This window comes from Micromesistius poutassou (assembly GCF_964030765.1).
Source record: "Micromesistius poutassou genome assembly, chromosome: 20".
NCBI classification, from domain to species: Eukaryota; Metazoa; Chordata; class Actinopteri; order Gadiformes; family Gadidae; genus Micromesistius; species Micromesistius poutassou.
Genome location: NC_140290.1, coordinates 4,932,876 through 4,957,328, shown reverse-complemented (window position 1 = coordinate 4,957,328; position 24,453 = coordinate 4,932,876). Strand labels below are relative to the sequence as shown.

The following is a 24,453-nucleotide window of genomic DNA, read 5'->3' as shown; positions in this document are numbered from 1 at the left end:
CAGTGTCTGCTCTTGATATCTGCCATAGTTTAGCAAATCAGCCCTAAAGCATAGAATGCAGAGCCCCGCCCCATTAGTTATTTCTGCCCAACATCAAAAGAGTCTCCATCGGGAGACCATCAGGCGAGTTAGTCGTTTGTTTAATCGCTGGTTATCAAAATAATTCAGGGTAACCAATGAAATTATTCAAATTGGGTTTCATTGGCTGCCTGTAGCTGCTGTTTGTAGTGTTGTGTTGTTTTTCTCAGTTTCAGATCATTTACAAAAAGCAAGCGATATGTTAAATCAACGGTATGTTCAACTCGCAGCATACGCTGTTATTGAAAAATTGTCCCACAGACAAAATAATTCATGGTTAAAATCCCAAAAAGTTAATTTGGGTCATTTTACGATGAAAGGAATCTGGAGCCCCAGCCCCAGATTCCCTCCCTACACAAACACTGGGGCGCAAACACCCCCTGGAACGATCTGGAATATACAAGGAATAAGTTCCCTTTCAGAGAGCAAGATAAAAACTAAAAGGTGGGCGCCTGGGTTGACGCCTAACAAAGATAACCCGGGAGGCTGTTCCAGAGTTAATGAGAGGTGTGAACGCCTAACTTTGTCAGCCGAACCGTTTCACGCCCAGGCCGTCTCGCCCTTTCTTGAAGTGCATGCGTCTGCTTCTAATCAGGTAATGAAATTGATGATGCGGCGCGACGCCACGCCGTTGCAGAAGGCTAAACAAAAGAGTCATCAAGATAATGAAAAGGTATTTATTTTTAATAATGTTAGGCTAGCCAATATGCCCCCCTCTTCCCCCCCCCCCCCCCCCCCCCTCTCCTGCAATGAGTATCCAACCACTCGGATGGTGAATTGTGAATAGAGCCACTGTATGAAAACGAGGGGCTTTTTTTATTTTTTATATAAGGCAACTGTCGCACAGAGTGAACAACACTTCCACGCGGGGGGGGGGGGGGGGTGAGAAACTTCAAAAGCCATTCCCAGCTCCCGCCCTCTGACCCTCCCCCCCCCCCTTTCACCCCATCGCTTAGCCCCAGAAGGGGGCAGGGCCCTGGGCCTGAGCGGCATAATTAGCCCCCCCCCCCCCCCCCCCAAGAGTGACTTTAATGCCCCCTTTTTGTCTTTTAATTGCAGCCCTCCAAAGCTCTCTTTTGATGAACACATTGGGACCATACCATGAGCAGTTTAACAGTTTATAATCTCGGGGCGGGGTGCAGGGGGGGGGGTGGGTGGTTGTTAGTTAAGAACCACGTTTTTTTTTGTGTGTGCGCTTTCCGCTGTTTGTCAAGCGGATGATGACTCGGTCGCGGTCGCGGGTCAGTAAGGATTGTTTTGTCCGATATTGTTCCATCGATCTGGATTGGAATGGTGATGGGGTCCGGGAAGGGGGGGGGGGCTCTGGCGGTATCGGTGATCTGGTGAACGGAGCGGGGACACCAGACTGCTGATAAGCACAGAGCCTCCTGGATCTTTGCTTAACAGTCATTAGATGTTCCATAAGCCCCGCTGCATGTTGGAGCGTTTTTTTTTTTTTTATCATCCACGGCTAGCGCTGGAAGTTTGGCGGCCACAAAAGAGCTGGAGAACAGAGCGCCTCTTGTTGGCCCTGGCTGGCCGGCTCTGCCCTTGTAAACGCTGGCTGCCGCTGCCAGCTAATCTGGTCATCAGTATTGGGGGAGTGCAGTGGAGCGCAGGGAGGGGGAACAGAGAGAGGTGTGTGTGTGTGTGTGTGTGTGTGTGTGTGTGTGTGTGTGTGTGTGTGTGTGTGTGTGTGTGTGTGTGTGTGTGTGTGTGTGTGTGTGTGTGTGTGTGTGTGTGTGTGTGTGTGTGTGTGTGTGTGTGTGTTGGGTCTGTGTGGATGGTTGGTCACGGTGAATGGGGGGAGGGGGTTTGAAAAGGAGCAAAAGTCGGGGCCCCAAAACTATGGAGCCATGGCGTCTGTCTTTGTACCAGGGGTCCCCTGGCAACAAACAACAACACCAGCTAATGAGAGGAGGAGGAGGAGGAGGTGGTGGAGGAGGAGGAGGGAGCACTTTGATCCTAAGTCACACATATGGACCTTGTCACCGGGACACAAGCGCTCTATTTGGACAGGAAATCTTCCCCAATGTCACCAGTTTGCATTTAGATGACTCATGTTTCTTTATGAGTAATCATAAAATAAATGATCTGGGTATTTCAACGGCAGAGGGGAAGCGGGGGGGGGGGGGTGGTAGTTTTAAACGTGGCCTCCAACCTCGGAAGCGAGAGTGGATTTAATGTGAAGCTTTTATTGGCTGATGTTTCAGTAGCAGCTTCAGGGCTGGTGACAGCAGTAGCAGATCTGGCCGTGGTAAAGCGCTCTCATTATTCTGCTGGCCCGCCTGCACTCAGCCCGCCGTCGCTGGCTCGCCAGGAGAGGCTGAGCCACGGCTCGGATTCATTGCAAAAGCAACAGAATCCTATATTCTCCACACATTCTGTGCACGTGTTGTGTAAATATAGAAGTTCAGTGAGCTGTACCCACACTCCAGGAACCCCCCTGGTGTGTGTGTGTGTGTGTGTGTGTGTGTGTGTGTGTGTGTGTGTGTGTGTGTGTGTGTGTGTGTGTGTGTGTGTGTGTGAGAAAGCCCCCCTGCCCCCCACTCTTGGCCGGTGACGGAGTAGATCGAATGACTTGGAAGTGTGTGTTGCTAGCCCTCTAGGCTGGTGATGGATGACCACCGCTGAGAAGAGAGAAACGGCCATGAACACACACACACACACATTCCCCTTCACCCCCCCCAAGGACTTTCTCTGTCATGAGTGGGAGGCGGAGGCCCGGGGGGGGGTTGGGGGGGTGAAACATGGCTACCTTTTGGTGATAATCCCCTGGGGATGAACACTTATCTGTGTGAGAATACGGCTGGGCTGAAAGACGGAGAATGTAATCGCCATCACACTCGCAAACGTCGACGCTTGGACAGGTTTAAACAAAGGCCTGTGATATAAAGTCACGTGATGTGATTGATTGCATTGTACCAGTTAAAGATGGGCAACACTCTTTGTCAAATTTCTCAATAGGGCGTTTTGGTTTTGGTTATTTTTGATGAAGTGTTTTGATAAGGCTTCAAGATGGAGGGCAGCAAAACTACTGTGCAGCATTCGATATGGCATCCATAGAAAAAAAGGGAGTAGCTGGGTAGGAGGAGTGGACGGAGTGATGGACGCCTGGGCAGACAGCCAGACTGTCTCCGTCCTTCCTCCCTCTCTCTCTCTCCCTCTGTCCCTCCTCCGTCTATTTGTAATGAGAGGGCGTGTGGTGGGAGAGCACTAGTGTGTGTGTGTGTGTGTGTGTGTGTGTGTGTGTGTGTGTGTGTGTGTGTGTGTGTGTGTGTGTGTGTGTGTGTGTGTGTGTGTGTGTGTGTGTGTGTGTGTGTGTGTGTGTGTGTATCTCTCCCTCTGCTCTTAATGAAAGGGTTAAAAACATATGTAACTGGTCCTCGCTATTTACATCCCTGTCCCTAATTTAAGTAAGCTGTATGTGTGTGTATTTCTGGGAGTGTTCGTCATTATGCATTTCTGTCACACTTTGTGTGTGTGTGTGTGTGTGTGTGTGTGTGCATGCATCCACAAGGGTGATTCTGGGGCCCGGCAGATGTCGATACTCATCTGCTGTCTTGGCAGACATAACGGAGTGCCGACGGTTCTCCGTAAACAGTGGCCGGGCCGCTGTGGGCCGGGGACACGGGGATCAATACGCTCCAGAGTCAACTCTCAGCCCGGCCGACTCACTCAATAGACCCCCGCCCGTCCACATTCAGATGAGCAAGCCCCCCCCCCCACCGCCCCTCATGTACCTCGCTCTTCACCTCACCTTGTTTCTGTTTATTTTCCAAACTCTATTCACGACACGCAGACGCCCCCCCCCTCCCTCCCTCCCTCCCTCCCTTCTCCTGCGTCGATTCGCCCCTGGCGGTCTCCTACCGCTTCTCTCGACTCCTGATTTCCCCTGATGGTCCGCCGGTACACGCCGCCGGTCGATACGCAATCACCTGATTTTTTTGCATGAATCTCGGTAATTAACATTTTCAACATTTTGTTCAACATTTCGGCTAACCTCCCCTCCTCCTCCTCTCCCTCTCTCCTCCCCCCGTCAGGTTCGTGCGGGACGACTACGCGGTGAAGGTGCGGCTCAACGACTACCTGGACATCGTGTGTCCCCACTACCCGCTGGGCGAGGTGGTGTCGCAAGACGCCGAGCGCTACGTCCTCTACATGGTGGAGAAGGAGGACTACGACGCCTGCAAGCCCCAGTCCTACGACCAGATGCGCTGGGAGTGCAGCCACCCGTTCGCGCCCCACGCCCCCGAGAAGTTCTCCGAAAAGTTCCAGCGGTTCACGCCCTTCACCCTGGGCAAGGAGTTCCGCCAGGGCGAGAGCTACTATTATATCTGTGAGTCGCGTCTCGTTGCTGTGTTTGTTGTTTTTGTCTGGTCGTCGCTCCGTCTCCGAGAGTACGAGATTACTTTTTCCCTCCCGGAGACGCGGGCTGGGGATCTGTAGTGCTGGTCGTGCGAGGCGCGCTGCGTTCGGCCAGTCGCCGGGTTCTCAAGAGATTCTGGTTCCCTTGTGCGTGTCTTGCTAACCAATGACTGCATGCTCCTTGGCAGGCAAATAAAGACCAGTCCTTTTCTTTTTTTTCTCTCTTTGTTTATTTTTGTTTTTTTTCAAAGCTTTACGTTGCCATTAACAGGGTGTCGGCCCGGTCTGCTAGCTTCGTACCACTTTGTGTTCCTACTAAACTGCTAGTGCTAGAACAAGCCTCGCTCTGTCCCTGACCAATAGCTGTAATTAGACCAAACGCCACCGACGGTACACTCCCCGGCCCGTTTCCCCAGATGGCTCCCTAGGCTTTGGCTCGCGGCCGTCTGTCTCAGAGCGTCTATGTGTGGCACAGTTGCACACACACACACACTCTCGGATTAAGGCTCCAGGAGGGCATAAGTGCATTAGTCGGCCTGTAATTAACGCCCGGGTCCTCTCCTTCTTTCTCCCCAACAGCTAAACCGTTGCACCACCACGGGCAGGAGTGCCTCCGGCTCAGGGTGGACGTGATCGCTGTCGACGGTAAGTTCCCCCCCCCCCCCCCCCCCCAGTGGCTGGGAGTGGAATCACACACACACACACACACAGCCCGCTCACCTCGTAATACCCTTGCCCCTGGGCTGCTCCCCGCGTGGATGAGTAACGGTTGGTTCTGTTGGCGTCCCAGGCTCTCAGGAGGCGCGGGTGGCGAAGGGAGGCGGCGGCGGCACCGCCGGGGCCGCCGGGGCAGCCGGCGCCGAGGCGGGAGGCGGCGGCGGCGTCCACAACCCGTCCAACAGACTGCCTGCAGGTACGCTTGGCAGAGCCACGGCGCGCTCTACTCTCATTATCCCGTCTTTTAAACCGCTCAGGTTCATCCGAGTGTGTCGTTAAAACCTGGACGGTTGTCGTCGTTTTCTTTCCAGTTTTTTCCCCCCTCATTCAAGCGCTGTAAAACTTCAGAAAGAGGGCGTTGTCGCACCTCCATAAATATTTACCATCGCGGGCCGCCGTTCAACATGAATAACGTTTGCTCTCGTCCTCCGCCCTTCCAGCGGACGACCCCGTGGTGATCCTGCCAGACGTCCAGAAGAGCAAGCGCACCATCACCGGGGCCGCGTCCTCGTCCCGCTCCACCCTCCTGCTGCTGGTGGTGCCGGTGTCGTTACTGCTGCTGCTGCAGCACTGAGGGTGAACGTGGGAAGAACTACAATTCCCACACATAGACTTTTTCGGGGACTACAATGAAGACAGTCCGTGCGAATGAAACCGCAGACTCAAAGGAAGAAAGACCTTGGAGCACTGAGGTTCCCCCAGTGCTGGCCACAGGGAGGGAGAGAAAGAGCGGGGGGGAGAGAGAGAGAGAGAGAGAGAGTGATGTTTAACACTTGGTATGGATTGACTCACGGGCACTTAAGTGTAAGGAGAAACTCTATGTTAAGGAAGCCAAGCGTGGGAGGAAGCATTTGGGCCTAATTTCATCTTTCAAAAGATGACCGTGTTTTGTACCCACCTTGAAAACCTTTTCGTGCCCTCTTCCTAGAAAACCAAAACAGACAGCGTTAGTACGCCGCTTGGAAAAACGACATACACTCACTGGAAGAGGAAGCTTAACTGGATGAAGAACAATCATGGATGATGGGACGGAGAAAAAAGTATTTGTACGATGTAGATAAAAGGTGAATGCAAACTGTCGGGCCAAAGACCAGCCATCGCTCCATCGTGTGCTCTATTCCACCCTTTGAGTATTGTGTACTTTTGTATCGTGAACGTAACGGTTTTGCGTGGCATTGTTGTCGCACCTGGCTAGTTCCTTTTTATATGTAGCATCAACAAAAGCTGTTTAGTTGTTCCGTTTTTTTGGTTTCTTTTTCAATTACTGCCACTCCAGAGCACACTCGACCACGTGCTTATACACTGTAGCACCACACTGCACAGTACGGACAACCCAACGCACCCACAATGCATGGCGACATAGTACACTTGAGGGGACAGATACATGAAACTTATCGATGTTAAGTGTACATTCTGTGAAATTTATTTATGCCATTTTGCAGCTGAAAGGCTTTACTGTAACGCGCAGTATGCTGGAACAAAGAAAATGTTTACTGTGGGGAAATGAGGACAACTTACTCTTCCCTTTTATGTTGTGGTTCGTCGCTTGCGTGAAAGGGAGACTGTATTTTTTTGGTGAATGTGCGAGAATGGAGACGAGGGAGATATTGCCAGGGCTTTACAGACCTAGAAAAACAAGCTGTTAATCTGCCAAAAGCTAACACTGATGCTACGTGAAGGAGAGGCTGGCCTTCTCCCTTTTGTTGTATCCCCCGTCGCAGAGAAAATGACCAACATTTATAAGCAGAAAGCAAACAATACAAAACGAGAATAGAAATGTCACCATGGTGATCATTGTCACCATTTTTTGTTAACAAATGAAATCCAGCTGCACACGAACAAGAAAGCAAGCACACCCAGAGTTAAACCACGCCAATCCAAAGATAACGCTGTTATTTGGTCATTTGGTTGGAATTTTTACATTTGGATAATACAAGTTTGGACATTGGGATACAAAGAGGTTATATTCTACCCCCTATAATCAGTGTATTACAAACAGGACACGGCATCAAACCTAGAGTGGCCAAGTGCATTTCCACTAGATGTGCTGGCCGGAACAACGAGGCACACTAACAGTGTAAGACTACCATTGAAGTCATTGTTTTGTTTTTTTACCATATTTTGTACATTGTGTAAAGTAAGAAAAAGTGTATGATATGTATATAGAGAAGATTCTATTAAAAAAGAACCTGTTTGATATGCTCAATGTGAAAGTTTCATGTGAAATTAAATATTTTTTGGAAAACCCAAACAGCCTGTCTCTGATTAATCTCTTGGTGTCGTCGAATGATGTCCTAGTTCATCTAATTCAGGTCCTGTTCAAACGAAAGTGCCAACCGCCGAACAATCACACCACAGCTCCACGAGATGAACCGCTTTTTGAATCCGCATTTAGCATCGGCTGGAAGTATCTTCAAACCGCATCAATAGTGCAGAGATAATGGCTCGCACAGTAAAGTGACGGTGGGGTCAATGGATGAGATACACAAAGACGGCGCCATGATCCAGGGAGAGAAAGAGGCCTGTCTTCCTCAGTACAAAAGAAGAAAGGGAAGTCTATTTCCATCATTAAAACAGTTGCCTTGAAACTTGGCAGGGGAATTAAATGCACAGGTGTGATCCCATCACGGTCTTTATCTCCTGTTTTTTATGGCGATGAGCCTCCAACCATAACTCTTTTTTTTCTCCGCTCTTTCCTCCAATCAGTTCCCATGCTTCTATGCTCCTCTGAAGTGTCACCACGGACTCCATTGTTAGTGTCTCTATGTTTCTCCGGGCTCGCCCTGCCCAGCGGAGCCCCAGCGTTGCAGCCATGACAGTAAAAACAGCTGTGGCAACAAAGGGGGCCACTGCTGCTGCAAGGTTCCCTTGTGTTCCTCAAAGGAGGGGCCATAAATTAGGGCCCCTGCAGCAGACAGACAGACCCTCTTAAACGCCTCTATCCCCCTCCCCACCCCCCCCTTTACCGGAACCCAGCTCAATAACAGCTTGTAGTCCGTATTGAATAGGGACGGTCTGTTTTATTTACTCTCTCGCTTTCGGAGTAAACACCAGCATCATTGATGAGCGAGTGTAAAGGCTTAGGAGCAGTTGTAAATGTCTTAAGCTTTGCCGAGAGGATGTCGATGGCAAACTTGGAGAACCACACTCCAGAGGGCCCTGTGTGTTTAACTACCGTCAATGACGAAAAGACACGTTTACTATTTAATGGGTTGGTTTTTTTTATTTTATATCTTGGATGAATAATTGGAGTGACTCAGCCTGGATGTAATGGTGTGGATCGTTCTCTCAGTTTTACAACACGACACAGCAATCAGCCAAGATAAAGCGTTGGGAACCACTTCCGCACACCTCTAGTAAATACGGCCATTTGTAAATATAGTGAGACTCAAGAACACATCCTCCCCAAGACAAACCCCTTGCCTAAAGGGCCAATCAAACACAGTGATTATACATAATCACACCAATAGATCAGGATTAAACTCACTCAAGTGTGTGGTGAAACGGCGCTGGCAAGAAAGATGCACTGTGGGTTTCAGAAGGAAGGAGGGGGGGGAGAAGAGATGGCTTCATGGGCCCGGCCAGCTGGCCCCATCGCAGTGTGTCATTGGACGCAGTTGCCTGTATCTCAGTAACCACAGGGCACCGAGTACTGACCCAGCTAGCCTGTGCCTGCCAGCTATCTCTCTGTCGAGCCACTCTGAGGAGCAGATATTATCTGCTACAGGCCTCGGCGAGAGGTTATCGTCACAGAGTTATTTGTGGCTTTAATCGCCCTCCGTCCTGCCGTAAAAAACAAAACGGGGGCAGGACCGCCGTGTCCCATAAGTAGCTGTTTGCGAGGCCGGGTGAGAACAATATAGGGCTGACCTACGGGTGACTTTTTAATCTGGTGCACTCTGTATGTATAGGCTGCAGAAAGGCACGGCATGGCAGAGTAAAGCTGCACAGACATCAATTTAGCTGAGTGTTGTGTGTAGTGTGTAGTGTGGTGTGTGGACTGTTGTTGTGTATGTTACGTGTCGAATTTGGTGTGTAGCGTGTAGTGTGTTGAGCGTTGTGTGGAGTGTTGTTGTGTTTGGCGTGTTGTGTGCAGTGTGTAGTGTGTAATAAGTTGTGTATAGCGTCATTTGTAGTATGTTGTTTGCAGTGTGTGGAATTTTGTGTGTAGCGTGTAGTATGTGGAGTGTTGTGTGTGGAGTGTTGTGTGTAGCATGTAGTGTGTCGTTTGTGTGTTTGGCAAGTGCCTTCATTCTCACGGTGGCTCCAGTCCCGCGACAGCAGGGATTTTGTTTGGCGTTAGATGACTCACACACTCACAGAAACACAAATACACAGTGACCTGGGGTCATACGGTTGATGAGAAGGACGGCTCCCTGGTCAGACAATACTAGTATAAATATGGAGCCGGCTCTGCACCGATCGCCCTCCCCTCCCCTCCGCTCCCATCCCTCCCTTGGTCGAGGGTTGAGGTATGGCACCCGCCCACCATCCTGTCTCACTCCTTTTCTAGGGTCATCTGTCTTGTTTTCCTGCAAGCAATTGTGTTTCCTGTTCATTAGGGGTCCACGGGCCAACCCCACAGAGTTTTGTTTTTTTATTATATAATTGTATCAATAGTCTGTCTTATAGATTTTCCACCATCTTGGATTTTCAAATGAGTTTTCTTTTGAAGAATATCTCTGTCATGACCAGGAAAGAAGGCAGTTTTGGATCCAGCCCATGGTCTGTTCCATCACCCCCTAGAAGTTCTGCAAAACACAGTAGGATGGCTTGGGCTGAGATTAATCAGCCCCAAACTTGACACACTAACCCATATCTACAATATGGAGTTGCTTGTAAATTGTTGGCAAGTCCTATCACATAAAAAACTGCTGGTGGCCATCTTGTTTCATTTGCTCAAGCTACAAACTAATGTCGGAAAGTAAATTGTATCTGCCGTAGAAATCCATTTGCAACCCTATGATTTTCCACATATTCACCATATTTGCTATACAACTAAAAATATATTATTTCTTTTTTTTAAACTTTGCCTTTATTTTCTATTTTTCTATCTATTTTACTCATTTTTTTCTTTTACTTATCTATTATTTTATTTTTATTGTATGACAATGTTTATATGTGAAGCACTTTGAGTCACTTTGAGTCTGCCTTGCTGCCTTACTTATTATTATTTAGCCGATCACAAACTCTCTCAGTAACAGCCCCACCCTCCAACTGTCATTACAGTCAATCACACACACCTGCAAGGTCTCAACAAACACTCAGATATTTAAAATAAAAATAAATATCGTAACATATTGTACCCAAAAAAGATTATGTGATAGCATTATTAATGTTAAAACAGCAATGAGAATAAAGTAATTTATTTTGTGGAGCTGTTTAATACTTCTGTTTGAATATCCAAAGCTGCCAAACCAAACAGATCTAGTATTTTTTTTTTAGCTGCCTTGATCTCGGCCTCAATCAGGGAAATTCAAGAGATAGTCTTAGCTGTTTTGTGCTGTTAGGGATTTATATCTGTCAAAGGCAATGGATGCTTTGGAGATGATACTATCCATGTTCATACATATATAAATAAAGTAGCAAGCGACTCTCTTCCTGGATCATTGGTAAATATTGGGTTGTTTATCCAATAAAACCAGTTCAACATAATGGCAATAGTACTTTTGCATTTGACTGTGATGTGCATCTCTTCATAAACTACAACAAATCTGGTGTACTTGTCCCACAATGGGGTTACAGACATAAATCAATAATTGTATGGCCTATACCATTTCTATGTCTATTCTACTGATCTGTATCAACATTATTTGAATGTACAAAATTGTTTTTGCTTTGCAAAAATGCAAGATCTTAAGATTCAAGAAGTGTTTTCTTGAGGTTGTTATGACCTGTGAAAACCTGTTATTTGTGTTATTGGCTCATGAAGTCGATAAGTTCACAATGTGTCTTCTTCTTCTGTGTTCCTGTTGAGGTAGTCAAAGTAGAGTGACATGAACAAGGTGTTATTTGAGTGTGACTGTGTTGCTGCCGGAAAACATCTTGACGGCTTGATGGCAAGCTACACAATCCTTGGATTTTTTCTTCCAACACCAGGAAGAGTTGAGCCAAAGGGCACCAAAATAGTTTGTTATGAAGGAGCTCTAAAGAGAACATTTATTCATTTTTTAAGGGTCCATTTTTTTTGCTGGCTTTCTATCGTATTGTAGCCTGTTTGTATTAGTAATAGTTTTTAAATAATGTTGCTTGTTTAATCATGTACTTGTAGTCAGACTTCTGTGGATCTATATCTTCAATTTATCTTAAATACTTTAACCTTGACTGTTTGGTGGAAGACTTCTCCTGCCTTTCCATCTCTGTAGCTGTGAGGTTTTGCAATGAAATGTGTGGGTGGGAAAAACCTTTCTGTGGAGACAAATGATAACCTATCATTTTAGTCTTGGATCCTTTCCGATGTGAACGTTTGCTCCTCCAATGGTGTGTCTCAAACCTAAAACTCTTTCTTTCTTGGTCTCTGCCTCTCTGTGACTCATTATGTCTTGTTTGTCCTTGTGTGTCAGGCAGCCATATTCTGTTGTTCCATAACTTCTCTCATTGACATCTGCCTCCATTGCAAAAGACCAACACCAAATAGACTTTGGTAAATTATTTATTTAAAAGCACTGTTCTTCAACCGTTTGTCGGACCGGACAATGTAGTACAGAATGCCTAATTAATTAACACATTTATATTATTCATCCATGTACTGAATGATTCATGCACACAAAGATTTTAAATGTAGAAACAATGGAACTTTAAGTAAGTACCACAGATTGGATTTCTAAGATGCGTCTTGAGTTTTCTGAGAAACGATGTATGTGCAGCGTACTTTCAATTGAAGGTCAGCTACAAAGTCAAGATGGTTGATATTTCTGAATGATTGTGACTACTCTACACTGACGGCTGTTTCATGTCAGTTTTGATGTTCACTCTTACACAGTGACATGCCTGCAAAGGATGTTTTGTATTGAGGTTCTGTGTGGATGGTACAGGCTATGTTATCTTGACGGGTATTCAAGGTCTTTCTGCAAAGGAGACAGCATTTATTTGGCTAGTTTTCCTGCACAAGTTGTTGAATGGCCTCAATAGAGATGAGGCCCACTGATTGAGACTTTGAATGTCCTCAATACCAATGTCACCAAACTTTTCCAATCAAACCTTACAATGGTACATTTTCAATGTTAGTACATTTCCTAGTAACATACAGCAAAGGCAAAAGGCAAAAGGACTATTCAAATGTTGCCCTGCTGCACCATAAGAACCGAAAAGCACTGAATCTTTCATTAGACCATTTAAATGCAAAGCTCCATGGCTTTTTTTCTAAGGAGAGTATATGTGTATGTATATATATGTATATGTATGGTATAGTGAAACTCTGCTACTTGCCTCTTGCATTGAATGTATGGTCAGGCTTAAACAATCACAAAAAGATGTAGTCTATATCTAATAGTATCGCTATAGCAGCAATATACTACATCTTTACAAATATTTTGGCGGCTGAGATAACCAACTCCTGACAATGCCCATATATGGTGGTACAATATAGGTTGTCCAAATTTACGGTTAATTCTCTTTGCTGCAATAATACTCCCTACTAACTGAATGACCAGATGGATCTCCCAAATCAGATTTGACGAGTGTGTTCAATGAAACGTAATTGCCCATTTTACACGTAGCTGAGCCAGAGTGCAACTGCCTACCAACCAACATTTGGTGGAAGTGCCAAGCTTGTTACTGATGAAGCACTTTCTTAACTAGTATGCTATTGCAACAGCTTGCATAGATTTGTGTGTGTGTGGGAAAGGGGTTGACGTTGCAGAGCAATATGGGCTGAAGCCAAACTAGCACAACAGGCAGTGCTAGCAAGCTGAGAGCTGCCAGCTCTTTTGCATTTGTTCTTTAGTTATGGGAGCTTTTGAAACTCTATAATGATCCCATAGGCCAGGCTGTGCTTTGTTTCCACACAGCAGGAATCCCTGAAAATGAGCATAAGCAGCCTCTAAGGCTGACACAAGGAAGTGCACTTGCCAAGAAACAAGACATTTTTCTTTGTCCGAAAGTCTAAAGATAAAAAGCTGTAGAGTAGAAGGAAGGAGGGATATGATTGTGTTTTGATGTTTATTAGAAAACAGTTATGGGTGGATAGAAACCCTGGCTGAGACCAGCTGCTCCTCCAATGCATGCCTCCATTCATACATACTAACGTCAAACTACAAGTCCCACACAAACATACAAGGAGGACTACAGAAAACCAGCTCCATTTAGGTCAAGTCACATAGCATAACCTTAAAAGTCCATTAACAGACAATGGAAAGATAGCTGCATGGACCACTTTATCCACTTCAAGCATTCTCTAGGAGTTAAATAGTATTTGGTACTGTAGACTCTTCCGGATGCATTGTATTAGAGATTGCTGTTGTCACAGAAGTAAAAGTTGCACTGCAACACATTAAAGAATGTTTTCATATCTGTTTAAAAGTAAATGGGCCAGCATAGCACACACTAGCTACGTTTTCAGTCTCTTAAACGTTGAAACAATGACTTACAAATTGCTGATCGCATTTACAAATCAATCGTATGCATGCACACGTTGACTTAATGACTGCTCACTTTATAAATTAGATATTTGTGTTATAGTGGTCTGCAAGAGCGAAATGTCAATTCTCACACTTTCTCTTCCAATGTTTCAAAAGTATATCTACTTTTATTCAGAACTTCAATCCTTTTTTTCTCAAGTCCTCTCTGGCTTCTTTGATCTGCGCCTGTAGTTCCTTTGCTGCGTCGTCACAGTCGTTGAACGTGGCCACTCTGTATCCCACCGTGGCCAGGGAGTAGCAGCCGAACGTGACCAGCAGGTACAGGGGCATGGGCCAGGCGACCTCCCTGTAAGTCCGAGGGATGCTCATCTTCAGGATGTCGAACGTGACAAATGCCCAGGCTGCGCCTATTACCGATACGCCGAACACCCACTCCAAAAGCTTGGTCATGATGTTGGATGTTTCGCGAAGGACGTCGGGGAGTGGGATGAAGCCTGGAGGATGAGGGATAATATGGTTGATTCACACCATCACAGCAAGAGCATCCACAGCAAACATTTCAAAGTGAATAACTGTTCGACCTCATGAATTGGGTTGTTTAGTTCGCCAAAGGGAAGCGAGATACCTCAAGGGGTTTATTTGTTCGAAATACATGATAGTTATTTGAAGATCGTCAGAACAATATGAGTAAAATCACTACGTGCAGACCAACAGACTTACAAACTGTTAATAACTTATCGAAGAATTGGCTAATTTAGTTAGCATACCTTTAGCTAAAAACACAGACCGATCCGAGCTTGCAATATAAACTGGTAACTTACTTATTCAGCGTCTCTTTTAAAGCTCAATGACATGTATCGGATAACACCACATTGCAACATAACGCAGTATTATTGTATCATAAAGATGAAGAAGCTGCTTTACCTTCTTTAGAAAAGCCAGCTCAGCTTTGCGCACAAATATGACGTCAGTCCAATGACGCTTTGTGGGAATTGTAGTTTGGTTGGCATTTAAGTTTAGTTGGTTCCTGTTTGTGTGTGCGTCTCTCTGTCTGTCTTTCTTTCTCCAGATTTGCCTTTTTTTACTTTGTTACTCCCATATAAAGGACTATTATTACTGGTATTCTTATAAAAGTAACAAACAGAAATATCCCTGTTGCCAAACAAGCCCTCCTCTCGTTGCATAGCGTTAACACATAATTAACCCCAACTTTTCCATTAGTGAAGATAACCATTTAGACAATTGTGTTGCTATTACAGCTAGCTAATGACTATCTTCTATAAATGTCACAATAATGCTTGGAATGCTACAGTTGCTACAAGTATATTTGGGGAAATTGAGATCTAATTATCAGTAGGTCTCTTAGGGTCACATCTATTAACTCGGTGGAGTGAACATGGAAGTGACTATCAGGCAGCTAAGAGAGCAAACCATTACAGTTAGAAGTGCGATATAAACACTGCACACTCAGCCGGCCCCTGGGAGCCATTCAAGTGTAGTGAAATCATTAACATTCTTTTGGAGAAAGAAATTGGAGAGTTATTCCTGGTATATTGTGAATGATATATTTGCCTATACTGGTGTCAAGAGTGTTAATGATGTGTGTGCTTTTGAAAGTGTTGACTCTTGAGTCCTTGTGTTGAGTGTGTGAATGTAGAACTGAGCACATATCTTAAAAAACAACAACAATAAATTAATATCTAGAATGGCTTGATAATATTTAGAACAATACTACTATGTGTGTTTACCACACATAGTAGTTCCAAAGTTCCATGTTTATCACATGGAACTTTGGCAATAAAACACGCTAACTTTGACCATAATGTATATACTAAACCATCACCACCGTCAGCCTATACATGTTTCATCTAATTTGCATACAGGTGTGAATGCGGGCTTCGACTTGAGGCGGGTCGTTATGCCATCGTCATCGGCTACAGCACGGTGTGTGTGTGTGTGTGTGTGCGTGTGTGGGTGCACATGCGTGCCTGTGTGCCTGCATGTTCGTGTGTGTGTGTGTTTGTGTGTGTGTGTGTGTGTGTGTGTGTGTGTGTGTGTGCAGTGTAGAGCCTTGTTGCGTCAACCTGAAGGAACCCTCTTGAGTGCGTTTGTGTGTGTGTTTGTGTGTGCGTGTGTACGGGAGGTTCAGTGGGAACGGGCGAGCTGGCGTTTCTCAGCCTCTCCTCTGGCTCCGTGTTCCGTCCCAGAGCTCAGGAAACGTGCGCTCCAGCTGTGAACCTGGCAGACTCAACCCAGCGGTCTGCAACGGGCGAGCGGCCTTGGAACACAGAGGGAGAGAGAGAGAGCGAGAGAGGGAGCAGGAGAGAGAGCGAGAGAGCCATTGAAAAGAAAGTGAGCTATTGCGTGCTAAAGGAAAAAGGTCGACGCGACGCACAAGGCAAACGTTATCCAACTCCAAGAAAGGACACGTGGAGCAGGGGTAACATATAGCTGCAGACAGGGACAGGGCGATGGTGTACTTCAGTGGAACATACGATTGCAATACGAATTGGCAGCTGTTGAATCGTGACAGGCGGGGAGAGAGAGAGAGAGAGAGAGAAAAAAAAGAATATAAAATAAAGAGTAAAAGGTTAGGACACAATGCACGTGTGTCTGAAACGAGCGTCTGAAAGCACACGCAGGCCGAGGAGGACGAGGGGCGGCAGACAGGGCAGCAGGCGCTTTGGTTAGACGGGGGAAACCAGAGGGATTGAGCAGGTGCAGCCCCCGAGCAAACCTCGAACCGCGGTGGCGCATTAGGCCCCCAGCTGCGGCTTGTCCAGACTTTATGTAACCCCCCAGCCCCCCCCCCCCCCCCCCACACCCAACACCTCTGTCGAGAGAGAGAGAGAGAGAGAGAGAGAGAGAGAGAGAGAGAGAGAGAGAGAGAGAGAGAGAGAGAGAGAGAGAGAGAGAGAGAGAGATCCTCTCAGGTGGCTTGTTCAGACCCACCCAACACCTCTGTCTGCATGGCTTTGTCAGACACACAGACAGACACACAGACAGACTGATAGATAGAGAGAGAGAGAGAGAGAGAGAGAGTGAGATTTGACAGCTCCTCTCCGGTTCCCACGGCAAAGATGGAGTGAGTAGCGTAGCGCAGATGGTAGGAGAACATGGCACAGATTGGATGGAGGCAGACGGAGGGATAGAGCAGGCAAAAAGGAAGACAGGGAGGCGCTGGCTGGACGAAACAGGAAAAAAGAGTGATGGAAGAGAGACTCCTCTCCGTGGCTCCAGACAGGGAGGGGATAGGAGGAGATGGAGATAACACTGGAAGGCGTGGTTGTGGAAGAGGAGTGTGTGTTGGCTCTATCTCTCTGCAGCTATGTCAACATTTGTGTTGAGAGTGTAGTGTCCTGATAAGTGTTTTTTTTTGTTTCTGATGTATTATTATTATTATTATGAATATAGAAGATAACATTTGGCCAGATATTCATTGTGTGTTATGAGAGAGAGATAGATAGAGGGAGGGGAGGGAGGGAGAGGGAGGGTGGGCGGGAAAGAGAGAGAGAGAGAGAGACTACATAATAAAGAGACGGAAACAAAAACTGTTTAGGATAACAATAGAGCTTGTGCTCAAAAACAGGAACCCTCTGTTTCCTGGGCTGGAGACATTAAAGTGCGTGTGTGTGTGCGTGTGTGTGTGTGTGTGTGTGTGTGTGTGTGTGAGAGAGTTTGCTTTCAAGCGTGCCTCTGCCCTCCCGTTGGCCGGTCCCACTGTCTGCTTGTGTGTGTCTCCATGTTTTTATGTTTGTGTTGGCCTGTACCACCGCGTCACCATGCATAGTTTCCCTCCCGCCCCCCCCTCCCCGCCTGACTGTGGGCCAAGGGGGGGCCCCTCCACCCCCGGGCAGCGGAGGCGATGATGCACTAAACGCCACGCATCGTAAGCGCCTGGTCCCCGTTGTCAGCTCTTATCAGAGGGCATATTACTCCAAACAGCAGCAGGGCTCTGGAAGGGTTCCCAGATTGTTAAAAATAAAGGGGGGGGGGGCGGGGGGGCGGGGGGTTCATATACATCTCCACCAGAACGACAAGACCTGGTGTTAAAATCTTGTGTGTGTATGTTGAGGGGGGGGCGGCCCTCACAGTTGCTGAGTTACAGGGTGTGTACTACTTATAGAAAATACCCTTGGGGGTGTGGGTGGGAGGGGGTGGGGGGTCAACGAAGGGCCAAGTGTGACCGCTTGAGACCTTGTGAGGAGACCACTTGTCCCCCCCCCCGTCCCCCCTGGCCCCCGTCGACAAGAGACACACACCTGTTTCAGATGTCACAGCCCAGCTGTGTGTAGAGGGGCACGATGACACAGGGGGGGGGAATGGGTCTCTTTCATCCTCGATTTTATCTCTTCCCCCCCCCCCACCCTTTCCCCCCAAACCTCCTCTCTCCCCTCCACCTCCCACCCCCCGCTAACCCCTCTCAACTCGGGTTCTCTCTCCACCCCTGTCTCTCTCTGCTGTCGTCGTGGATCTCGTCATGTGGCCTGGCGATGTTCTCCGCGGTAACCCTTTTGTTGTTTGCTGACCTTTATCGAACGTCGCCGCCGATTAAATTCATGGGTGTATAATTTCTCCCCCGACCTCCTCCGGCCGCCCCCCCCCCCCTCCCCGCCCCCCTGTAGCTCAACTGGCTGCACACTCATGCATTCTTCTGGTCAGTGAATGTTAGCCCGTCATTGAGGAACAAGCCTCAGACGTACAGACACACACGAGGTGATGACTACACCCCCCTCCGCCCCCCCCCCCCCCCCCCCCCCCGCCTGCCTCCCGCCCGGCCCCCCGTGCCAGCTCCTCTCAGTACGCTCTGCAGGGCTTTGTGCTGGAACACACTGTCCTTTCGTATCCCCATTATTGATAGTGGGGTAATTGGCATATGCTTACTAGCTTCACCCACCGCAGGCTATTTCAAAATTGGACCGCACAGTTTCCTCTTGGCCTCCGATAGGCCGGTCATGTGTGTGTGTGTGTGTGTGTGTGTGTGTGTGTGGGGGGGGGGGGTTTGATTCTGATACTGATTGTGGAGGAATGTGGGTCAGTCGGTGTGTGTGTGTGTGTGTGTGTGTGTGTGTGTGTGTGTGTGTGTGTGTGTGGTACGGTACGGTACGTGACCCCCACGAGTCCGATGATGCGGAACTGCGTGGTCCGGGGTCGTAAAAACAACAACACAACAAGACAATTATGCCGAGCTCATCCACAGTTTACATGAAATCCCGGAGCGGGACAGAACACTGTCCATTAGTCTGGTGGTAGTCGTGGCACTGTTTGTGCTGCTACACTGTTTCCAATTAATCCCCTCTCGGGAGCTTACTACTACTAGCATGTTGTGGCGTATCAGCGTCAGCTGCTGCTGCGTTCAAACGTAACCCAATTAGCCACTATGGTGTATCAGTGTAACGCGGGTTGTAGCCGCTGTAGCATAAGAGGTCTCTGGTCTGTCCGCCTTCCGTGTCAATATGTCGAACGGGAAGATCACACAGCCTATTGATCTGAGTTTATTGACGAATAGGGAGGCTGCGCTTTTGGAGCGACTAAGGCCCTCATTAGGTAGACTTTCATGGCTGAAACATGGCTACATGGTAGAAATGATCTCATGAAGAGGCCTGAGTTGGGCCGACTGATATTGACTGCACACCGGATGTCTGCAATGTTGTTCATTATGTGAACAATATCCAGTCTGGGTCGGGGTAATTAGGTCTCACGTCTAGGACTGATGTCTGAAGGCCCTACAAAGTCAAGGACGCTTACAGTTCCATCATGTCTGTCTGAACATGGTTTACATTAGTGAACAACTGGTTATATATCTGAACCACAAATATTTTCTTCTTTTTTTATCTGATCCAAATCTGTCAGGTTTGGTACCGTAACAAATCATTTCAGGGCACACACTGTGCATCAGTCGTTATACTGGTTATGAATACATAAAACATTGAATCGGATGCCTTTCGTTATCTGATACATTTGGTCTGGCCGTACATTACAATGCCCAGCTTAGTGCTTAGTAAAATAGGACATTTACAGATTGAATTACTTCAGTCGTGGATCAAAAGGGTAATTCTGTGAAAACTTATATTGGAAATGTGTAAAATTGACGATTCTGAGATTAAGGCTGTGTAGCGACCAATAGGTAATTATAACTGATCGAGAGATAGTCAGAATGACAGACAGGCAGAGAGACAGACATGCACAGAGATAAACAGACAGAAATACAGAAAGGCCGAGAGACATAAAGACAGGCAGAGACATGCAGACTGAAAGACAGAGACTTACATGCAGACAAGCAGAGAGACATGCAGGCAAACAAAAAGACACATAGACAGGCAGACACATACAGACAGACAGGCAGAGACATACAGACAGACAGGCAGAGACATGCAGACAGATAGGCAGAGACATGCAGACAGACAGGCAGAGACATGCAGACAGACAGGCAGAGACATACAGACAGACAAGCAGAGAGTCATGCAGACAGACAAGCAGAGAGACCGGCAGACAGAGACACAGCCAGGGGTCCTTTCCTGTTGACGTGGGGTTTGACGTCACCAGTCTGTCTGGTCTTGTCTCGCACTCAGGCTCTGGACACTGGCCATATTGTCCTAGCGGCCACGCCCACACCTCCTCCCCCCACCGCAGCCGCCCCCCCCCCTCTTCAACCTCCTGACCTCGACCACTTCACCCCTGGCCCCTCCCCCCGGCACCTGCCGACATTTAACCCGCTCACTCGGTCAACATTTGAAAGGTAAGGAGTGATGAGGGAGGGGAGGGGGGTTTGTCCAGAGGGGAGGGGTCAAGTAGCGACAAAGTTACAGAGGAGTCTCTAGCAGGCGTCCCGGGACTTCAGAGAGGGAGGGAGAGCTGGTGGGAATAGTTCTCACTTCTCCTTTTCCCATACCACCGACAGAATCAGCCTGGGGGTCCCGTTTTCACCGTCTCCACATAGCCACCTCCACCTCCCCCCTTCATCAGTGTTTCTTCGCCTCTCTCTCTCTCTTTCTTCGCCTCTCTCCCTCTCTCTCTCTCTCTCTCTCTCTCTCTCTCTCTTTTGTGCCTTTTGCGTGTTTTTCTTCCCGTCTTCCTCCCCCCATGCATGAGCGTTCATCTCGGGCTCCTGCATACGCGCGGGGGCCCTGATGTGTGGCCAGCGATGTGTGCACAGCTGGCCCCCCCCCCCGCCCCCCCACCCCCCCCACGGACGGCCGACCGACCAGCAAGCATGTGTGGTTTACCGTTCCCCCCGAATGACGTCCAAAAACCCCCCTGCCCTGGCTTTTACCTTTCAAGGATCAAGAAGTTTTACAGCGCAGGTTAGAGGAAGGGGGGTGGGGGGGGGTTTGGGGGGTGATGTGGGGTGTCAGACTCAGCACATTTAACCGAGGTGGAAATCCACTCTGAATGTGCGCCGGCTTCTCAGGGCCGGTCTCAATCCTTGACAGACTTACAGCCCAGATATCAACAACTATCAGTCGTTAAACATGCCGCTCGGCCCTGGAGGAGACGCTGTTTTTTTGGGCCCCAGCTTGTGAGACGACGGTGGCGCACCTGTTCCCGCGCCGCCGCCGCCGCCGCGGGCTGCGTTTAGCCACGCCACGCCGCTCCACACTCTGGGACTGGGTTTTATATAGAACCGTAACAGCCTCGGTGTTAGGAGTTACAAGCCGCCGTGTCAAGAGGAAGGTATCTGAAGCTACAGCTACGTCGAAGTTACACCCCGTGGTCTGGGTTTTGTTCGTAAAGTTTGATAAAAGACGGTGTGAAGAGATGGCCTGCCGAGCTACGCTCTCACACACCCTCTCTCCGTGGTCGTTTTTTTTATAAACCTGTTAAAACCACTGGGCTGGGTTTTTCGGCTCAGGTTACATCACAAAGGTTGTGGAGGATCACCACGGTACAACGCTTTTCCACATTTCCTGTTTAATTGACAGGTAAATCTTCTCGCCGTATTTTGCTCCGTCTGCAGTGCCCTTACTTCCATTTTATCCGAGTGGATGAAATGCATTTTTCATTGTAATCATCATCATCATCATCCTCATCTTCTACATTACCCCTCCCCCGACCCCCATAAATCAAACGACACTCTTGTCTTCAGGCATCTTCATTTTATTTTGTGATATGATCTGTTTCATGCCCCACCCCGCGCACCCCGCCCCTGATAAAAAAAAAAAAGGCTCATGTGTGATGAGGCCTGCACAAAGCAATACACAAATCTAATACAAAAACAGAACTGGCCGCCATGCGAGTGTAAATGCTAAAGTGAATTACCCCTGAGCTGCTCTGCTGGCCCCCGCGGTGTGCTGGGTTACAGTGTTTCACCATATGTGCTCCGGCTAGCATTGGCTGTCACCCCTCATTTACCAAAGCTAAGGGAGATGGCTGCACCACTGCCTTCAAATCCTCTTAGCTCACATTTAGCTGATTTCCCCCCCCTCACTTCTCTGCTTTTGATCCATCTATGTTTAAATGCGATAACAGCGGGAGGAATATGTATTATTAAAGCAGGAGGGTGACGTAGGCGGGGTGAAGGGGACCAAGGCCACGCTGTAAATATAACATTGGGCCTGGCCGATATAGATTATGAGTTCGAGAAAATGCATTGGAAGGAGTTTGTGTGTGTGTGTGTGTGTGCGTGCATGTGTGTGTGCGTAATACATAATTAATATGGTATGCCACGGGGAGGGTATCCGTGAAGGGATTAATCCTGTTCCGTTGGAATATGATTGTGGCCTCGTGCATTTGTTCGACGGGGAGTGCTTAATGTGTCTCCAGTCCGTGGGTGGTGCTTGATCAAACCCTCAACTCAAGCCCTTGTCCAACACAACACATTTCAGCAACCCCGTACCCCATTAATCGTCTGTTCATTTCCACCCACACCCACCCCAACCAACTGCACATCATTCCAGCTGTAGTGCTCCATCACAAAGATGGGCTGTAAATGTTTGGACTCCATGGATCTGTATTAAGCCGGTCTTCCATAAACAACGCATTGGAGTTCAGGCTATAGACAGACCTCGGGTGGGACACGGCAAACAAATGCTGCCTTTTTTAAACGTGTGGTGGAGCTGATGGTATTTAAAGACATTTGGGGTTGCAGGATTCCAGCAGACTATGGTGCAACGACCACCATCCATGAGTGCTCCAGATGGCACACACACGAACACCCACATGCACACAATGCAACACACACACACACACACACACACACACACACACACATGCAAACATACACACATACACACACACACACACACACACACACACACACACACACACACACACATGCAAACATACACACATATCCGTGACAAGCACACACAGCAGATTCTTCATGATTTAATATATTGAAATAATAACCCCCTATACACACACACGCACGCGCACACCACCCCTGACCCTGTTTCCCCTATACGCTCTGTCTCTCCTCTTGGGCCACACTACTGAATGATTATGGCAGAGATTATGGATCTGTATAAATCCCGCCAGGTCTTTAGAAGAATGCCCACGCTGTGCTATTAATGCGCTGAGGGGAGGATTATGAGGACCCCTACATGTGGTGTTGTGGCTGCGTACATACAGTCGGACCACACCAATCTGTTACAGATTTGGACCAAGAGGGGTAGCAGAGGGGTAGCAGAGGGGTTGTGTGTGTGTGTGTGTGTGTGTGTGTGTGTGTGTGTGTGTGTGTGTAGCCTACATACTGTAGTCATTCTCAACTACAGGGCTCTAAATCACAGAGCATCCGAGATGGAGGGCCCTGTATATTTCTCTTAAAGTACCTTGGCCCACGTTGAGACGGTTTCTGAATGAATTCTTTCGATTGGATTCTTTCTCTTTCCCCTCCTTGGAAGAGTTGCCAAGCAGCATCCAGAGGTTTGGTTGAACGTGGGTCCAATTAAACACACGTGTGGATTTTCATATCGAAGCTCGTAAAAAGTAATCCTGAGCATTTGACATTACATCTACATAAGGAATGCTAAGCCCCCACACGTGTAAGGTGTTAATATCTGTATCACAAGCAGATGGCCTTTATTTTATTCCCACTTGTAGGTGTATTCTGTGTGGAGGTTGCATGACTATATTACCAAATAAAGTTTTTTTATTCATGGATGGGCCATTCAATGAATGTGGATGTGGTGGGACTGTTTTAGGAACTATTGTAAATATTACAGGAATGCTGTTCAAGCGATTGGACCACAAGCCAGCTTCACACGGGCTTGTCAGGTTGTGGCTTATGTTGGAAGATTCTTATCATCGTCACGTTTAGGTTGTTATATAGAGAAAGACATTTCAAAAGAAAATCTGTTGGTTTCTTTTACATGCTCCAATGCCACAACTATTCTTTGTTTAGGAATCAAATGGAAAACACAACTGTTGTGCAGTTCACAAGACACAGTGTGCTCCACATATGCGAGCTGTATGCCATTGCCTAGTCTGTCGAAAGTGTGTGGGTCGAGTCTGAGACTATTCTACGGGCTTTAGCAAATCCTTACCGCATTCTAGTGGCCTTGGTGGGTACTTCACCTTACATAGAAATGTAAATGAAATCCTCATGTTAGATTAAACATAATCAACAATTTAAAAAATACATCAAAATAAAAACAAATATTTTTAATGAAATTAAACATAATTCTGTGTTCTTTTATTTAATTTATTTTGTTTTGCAAACATTCTGCCAGCAGGTGAGATAATCAAATTTGCTAATCATTTCTTAGAAGCA

General features: G+C 47.5%; 2 protein-coding genes across 3 annotated transcripts in view; one reads left to right on the top strand and one right to left on the bottom strand.

Annotated features, from left to right (window-relative positions):
- Positions 1–7,250, top strand: part of efna1a (ephrin-A1a) — a gene marked incomplete at its 5' end in the record, with an annotated part of 9,145 nt that extends 1,895 nt beyond the window's left edge. Inside the window, 4 exons of the mRNA XM_084484815.1 lie at positions 4,122–4,417; positions 5,026–5,091; positions 5,237–5,359; positions 5,604–7,250. Of these exons, the coding sequence (XP_084340941.1) occupies positions 4,122–4,417; positions 5,026–5,091; positions 5,237–5,359; positions 5,604–5,737 (619 nt within the window). The 3' untranslated portion in view covers positions 5,738–7,250. The remainder of the gene's footprint in view (positions 1–4,121; positions 4,418–5,025; positions 5,092–5,236; positions 5,360–5,603) is intronic.
- Positions 7,251–13,315: 6,065 nt separating this feature from the next.
- dpm3 (dolichyl-phosphate mannosyltransferase subunit 3, regulatory) lies at positions 13,316–14,704 on the bottom strand. 2 transcript variants are annotated; one of them, XM_084484368.1, is made up of 2 exons: positions 14,667–14,704; positions 13,316–14,236 (listed from the first exon to the last, which is right to left on the bottom strand). In XM_084484368.1, exon 2 carries the CDS (start codon positions 14,190–14,192, stop codon positions 13,914–13,916), a length of 279 nt encoding a protein of 92 aa, XP_084340494.1. In that variant the 5' UTR covers positions 14,193–14,236; positions 14,667–14,704; the 3' UTR covers positions 13,316–13,913. The 2 variants fall into 2 exon arrangements, with proteins under 2 accessions (XP_084340494.1, XP_084340495.1); XM_084484369.1 differs by having other exon boundaries at positions 14,564–14,676.
- Between the last annotated feature and the right edge of the window lie 9,749 nt (positions 14,705–24,453).